This window comes from Rana temporaria, chromosome 8 (assembly GCF_905171775.1).
Source record: "Rana temporaria chromosome 8, aRanTem1.1, whole genome shotgun sequence".
Classification (NCBI taxonomy): Eukaryota; Metazoa; Chordata; class Amphibia; order Anura; family Ranidae; genus Rana; species Rana temporaria.
This window is the reverse complement of record NC_053496.1, coordinates 158,259,469-158,265,468: the sequence shown is the minus strand read 5'-3', so window position 1 is coordinate 158,265,468 and position 6,000 is coordinate 158,259,469. Positions and strand designations below refer to the sequence as shown.

Below are 6,000 nucleotides of genomic sequence, written 5' to 3'. Positions count from 1 at the left end.
TCTGATCATGCCATTAATCAGCCAACTTCATGTTAGCCCAGGCTATTATGGGGCTGTATCATCTTATTGAACTGTGTTCATAGTACTGCTGCAAAGACTGTATAACAATACCTTTAAAACATGACATGGGGGCTAGTGGGTAATCCTGGGGAGGGGGAAAAACATGGTTTCAGGGGGTCTGCCATTCAACCTCCATATTATTCTTAAGAAAGATTTACTTTGCGTGTCTATTGCAGTTCACAAAGTTGATTATTTTTCTGCCTAGCCTTACTATATTTAATTTGCAAATAAGGTGAAGTTATGCTTTAAAGAGATGGACCATTATCCAGACAATATTTTGATTGCCAAGCTTTAAAAAACAAAAACAAAAAAAAACAAGGAGTTTTTCATTGTTGATGCTTTCAGGACATGATTGGAGATAAGCTTGGTAGACATGATTGGAGAGAAGCTTGGCAGAATCTTGGTTGGCAACATCTAGTCAAATGATGCATCACCATGGCATAAAAAAGTTCCGTCTCTTGTGGACAAACAGTAAAAAGTGACAACTCAGGATGGTCCATCCTTTAAAGCTTGTTTAGTAACATGAGCCTTTAACTAATAAGGCCAGGAACAAAGTGGAAGAAGCATTAATGCACAACAAAGCAATCAGGATATAATGTTTAGATCTTCCTGCATTAAATTCCAAAATTCTGATTGGTTGCTCCAGATATCAGCAAACCTCTGCATTTTGCTCTTGTTGTGTTATTAAATAATGACCAAAGTAGTTAACTCAACAGCCAGATATTAGCTTATTCATTTTCAACAAAGTGTCCTGCAAAATACAAAGCAGTGATCTATTTGATAAAAAAAATTGATAACTGTAATTTAAAAAGGTAAAAAATTAGGATGGGTAACTGCAAATTAAATTTGAATGCAAGAATTGATTGTTTTAAGAAAGGCCCGGAGTCTTTTGTAAATGCACATAATAACTAGATACTAATATTTGTAGGCAATGTTGATCCAGAGAATATCCGATTGCCTACTATGGGATCAGGAAGGATTTGTTTTCCTCCGCTGGAGCAAATTGGATTATGCTTTATTGGGGGTTATTGCCTTCCTCTGGATCAACTGTGGGTATTGGATACTAGTGTATATGGAGGTTTTCTATTTTTTTTTTTTTTAGCTCTGTTGGTTGAAATGGATGGACTTGTGTCTTTCTTCAAATAGATTCACTGTTTAACTACGTGTCCTGTGATCCACAATTGCCGTTTCCACAGGCTTACTGCTCTTTGCTATATCCTGTGGCCTGTGTTGGCTGACTTACAGTGCCGATTTTCTGAAAAACTGTCAGCTTAGCTAGGCTAGAAGAGGGACTATGTCATAACTACACCCTCCTGTAAAAGGCAGAACTACACCTGGGGGTTTCAAAACAAAGAAACCTAAGTATAATATACACATAGGTTGGACTTGATGGACTTGTGTCTTTTTTCAACCTCACTTACTATGCAACTATGTAAGTATAACTATCTTGCCTGTGATTTACGAAGACTGTTTCAACCAAAATTCCCTTTTTACTTTAGAATGGAATTTACATTTCAGTAACTGTTGCCCTTTGTTCCCTTGGTATAGAGATCCTGCTAGGTCACTAGAGCTTTAAAAGTTGAATTTCTCTGCAAGAGAAGACAGTGTATAATCACATTTTGGTGGCCCGTTTCTCCTACTTCTGTGTACCAGCACTGCGGCCTTGGAAAGCTTATTTGGCATTCAACAAATCCATGAGTATTGGATGCCTTTGTCCAATACCATGAGCTTATTTTTTCCTCTGACCTTCTGAGTCACTATAGGACTCAGGAGAAATGTAAAGTGTCAGAGAAAGGAACCAGCATGGCACAAGACACAGGCATACAACACCCCAAAAGTTTTTGAATACTGACGCCATTCACGTTTGCTCCATGCTCTGGAAGGATCCCGACATTATTGTATGTAGAAGAAAGGAGGGGGGGGGGGGGAAACACATTATTGACCTGTATCCTAGCTTTGGTTTTGCATATAGCACGTGGACCCATTTGGGAATGACAGGGTGATTAAATGTAGACCCAAATGTATCTAGCATGTTTTAAAAACAACCCCATTCAACACTGACAAATTGCCCAGTACAAGTAGAGCTCTGTTGCTCAGGTTATATACTGGGATTTGTACATTTAGATTAGACCTTCACCTTAAAAAAATAATAATTTTACCCTTCTTTTCTCCATTCTTCTCTCATATTTGGCCATTATTATTATAAGGCAAGAATGACTGAAGCCCCGGAGCACATCTGCACATGCACAGTGCAGGTATGGAAGTCCCAAACTTCAGCACGTCGGTGCATGCGCAGAATCCCCCTGCACCTGCGCAGATGTACTGCAGGGCTCTACTGGCACCCGAAAACTAGGCAGAGCCCTTTGCCACATCTGCACAGGCACCAGACCAACAAAGATGGAGAAGATGGTGGAGGAGTGGGACCAAATGTAAGGGGGACTAAAGATCCTCTTTAGCTGCCACTGCCCCCCCCAGTATTAAAGAGGAGATGGAGACTCAGTTCCTTGCACAGATAGAAACGGCTGCAATGGCTGGTACACTAGAAATAATTAGCCATCCTAACTATTTTTAAACTGACTGGAGTAAAGCACTGTTGGAAAAGTAAAAGCAGAGGACATTTCTAACTCTGTAAGAACATCCTATGTACTGTATGTTAAAGGTGTTAAGGGTATTTGCATGAACCCCCATCTGGTTAAAATGTATATTCATGTTATACCTGAGTTAATCTCATACCTAATACTTTTGCTAGAATCTATACATCTTCTGTCAATAGTGATATAGGGAAATACAAATCAGGGAGGTGAGGGCCCTTACCCCTTTAAAGCAGTACCATAACTGTGGGCTTGTACATAGAATCCAATCAAAGTCTGCTTTCATGTTCACTGAGCATTAGTGTTTGTGTGCCAACAAGCAAATAACAGATATATCAGATAATTGGCTGGATCAGAGCCAATGTATCCTTACATGCGAGTGCTACAGGCTGAACATTAAAAGCAGTTGGCATCACTAAATGCTTCCAACCCTTCGAAGTAGCACAGCATAGACATAGAGGGACTAAAGAATTCTTTGGAGTTTTGAATAACTTTTTTAACTGTATTTTTAAGCAGATCTGCTGCTACACAAAAGATGACCTAGATGGTCTTCTTTCTTCCCAATAATTCCCTTTAAATATTGTGAATGTCAGTGCAGAAGTCGTTTTCTACAAAACCGATAAAATTTCATGGATTTTTGTTTGGTCCTTTAAATCTGGCTGTCTGAGTTTTGCAGCAAAAGGAGCATAAAAAATACATTATTCAAGTATGTACAATAAGGCACCCATTATACACACATATATGTACAAAGATAAAGGCACTTAGAGACAGCTACAAAAATATTATTTGCGATGGATATGTCAACAGCTTCATATATAAGGCTATTTTTCCTTGTTATATAAGTGGCACTCTGCACCTTCTTTAAAATCAGATTACTGGGTACAACTGTTTATTCTATGTAGATACTTATCATCATTTAAAAGTGGTTTAAATGGACCGCTACATTTGTCTGAACATAACAGTGCATGGTAATACATGTGTATCTAGATTATTATGAATTTCAATGATACATATCTAGTACTTTCTTATTAAAAATATATTTTAATTGTTTCTTTTGGAATGTTGCTAATGGGACTGACTCTGGTTTGGCCTTAGAAAATTGAAAAAATAAACACGTTGTGTCATCTTCTATGAAAAAAGTGGTTGTTCACCTCTTTATAAAGCTCTTTTTAAGCATAAATACTCTAAAAAATTGTGCACAGCCAAAAAAAAGTTCATCCCACTGGCAGTGAGAAATGTTTGTTTGGTAAGTCATAGGAGTTGCTTCCAATTTGGTAACCTTGTTTTGTTCTTCTTGTCTCTTAACATCATTATTGCAAAAAAGATTCTGGAATGAAGACTTCTGGTAAACTTTCTCTCTATTACTGTTAATCTGGTTTAGATGTTTCTTCCAGGTTTTAATCCATTGTCAAGAAGTTAAAGGGCAAGGTCCAGAATTCACCAGAAATATTCTTGCATTCATTTTTGAAGTGTATTTGCTCTTTTTAGAAGTGTTTAAATAAGAATTTCCTACATTATAATTCTCCTCTGTCTCCACCACATCAGTAGCCCCGAAATTCCACTCGGAAGGACACTACCGCAGGTACCTTCCTTTTTAGCCTGTTGAAGTCCTTTGCTGACCGCCAGAGCCAGATCTGCAGCTCTTTCAGCAGCCAGAAGTCCTCCATCTTGCGCAGAAAGTCATTGCCCCTCCCAAACCCCAACCCAAACTGAGGAGAAGAATTGGAGAATTCAGGTGGAGGCTGGTAGCCCAAGGAAGACATGACACCAGCAATGCTGACAACCAGACCCTGCAGGCTGGTGCAGAAGCGGCCTATGCTCCTTCGAAGTTCAGTTCTGGCCACTTCACTGTCAATGGAACGCAGGTAACAGAGCAGGAGACTGTAGGCCCGATGGTTCTCTGCTAAACGCAGGCTGTCATTCAGGTTGCGCCACATCTGAGAGTCCACTGATGCACTAGGGATGGCGTCTGGACCACCGGCACGAGGGGGGTTGAAGTCTGGATCGTTGAAAGGAGGACCAAGATAGTTTAACTGATAATGAGAAAAATATATATATATATATTGGATTTTTGGTATATCATTGCACAGGTAACATTAAAACACAACTCCAAACCAAAACTTTTTTTTTTTTTGTTATGGTCAAGAAACAAAATTAGAAAACCATTTATCTAATGGGGCAAAGAAAGTAAAAGAACATTTTTCATTTTCTAAACTCTTCTTGAGGAGATAAAAGTCACTTTTCCGTGTTAATGATTAATGATCATTATTAACGACCATTAATTATTTTTTTTGTTAAAAAAAGCAAACAATCAAAAACATAAAAAAAGATTTTCATACAAACCAAAAAAGCCACTTAAGGAAATTAAAACAAAATTGGACCCCTAAGATGTTGGTTTGGCACTCATTTTGGCTCAATTACACATGTAATTACACCCAACTTTACAAGTGATCTATTGTTCCAAAGCAAATGCACCTTTGCATACTGGAACTGATTAGTATTCCAGTGTTTCTCTTCTCCCTCATGTTCTATCCCTCACTCAGCTAATGTGACCCCAGTGCTGACAGAGGAGCAGGAGAGGGGCAAAATATGATGTTGTTCAGGCACCCCAACGTCCTCCCTATCAACCAATTATGTCATTGGTTGTTAGGAAGCAGGTGGCTGGTAGGTTATAAAGTTGCACAATGAAAACTGGAGGCTTTGTGTAACTAAAAAGCAGGCTTCATCCACCCGCTGTCTTGTATAAATGCCATTTTTAGGCATTTTGCCAAGGCACCCCTAAAGAAACTTGAAGGCACCCTGGTTGAAAAAGGCTGCTATAGAGAATGCTAGTTACACTTCAGTATATACACACACACACATGACATTTCCTTGAGCCCCTTCCCAGGTAACTTCCACACACAAAATCCTACATCAGTGAGAACAACCCTGATTTTCAGTTACAGCAGCCTTTATCAACCTTTTTACCCTGGAGAAACCCTTGAAATAATGTTGAGGTCTCAAGGAACCCCTGATTTTAGTCCATCGGGTGTCATAAGGAAAATGGTGGGGTCCAGTGGCAAGAATGCCCAATGTATAGTGGTGGTCAGAATGGCACCTTAGCTGGCTCTGCCAAGTGGCATTGGACCTGGAACTATATAGACACCATCAGAAGGAAGGTCAGTTAGCCACCTCTGAAGGAACCCTCGGTTTCCACAAAACCCTGGTTGAGAATGGAGAGGGGTAAACCAATAGGCATTATGTAGTATATTCCAGGGACGTGCAGTCAAGGGATGCAGGTGAGGCAACACCATGAACATTTAGAAAAAAAAATAAAGCTTTAAGGTCGTAGCTGATGTATCCTAAGTCC

General features: G+C 39.4%; 1 protein-coding gene across 1 annotated transcript in view; it reads right to left on the bottom strand.

Moving 5' to 3' along the window:
* Window positions 1-1,133: 1,133 nt before the first annotated feature.
* The window catches only part of CLCF1 (cardiotrophin like cytokine factor 1), a 103,070-nt gene continuing 98,203 nt past the window's right edge, over window positions 1,134-6,000 (bottom strand). The window contains exon 3 of the mRNA XM_040321004.1: window positions 1,134-4,684. Coding sequence (XP_040176938.1) covers window positions 4,193-4,684 — 492 coding nt within the window. The 3' untranslated portion in view covers window positions 1,134-4,192. The remainder of the gene's footprint in view (window positions 4,685-6,000) is intronic.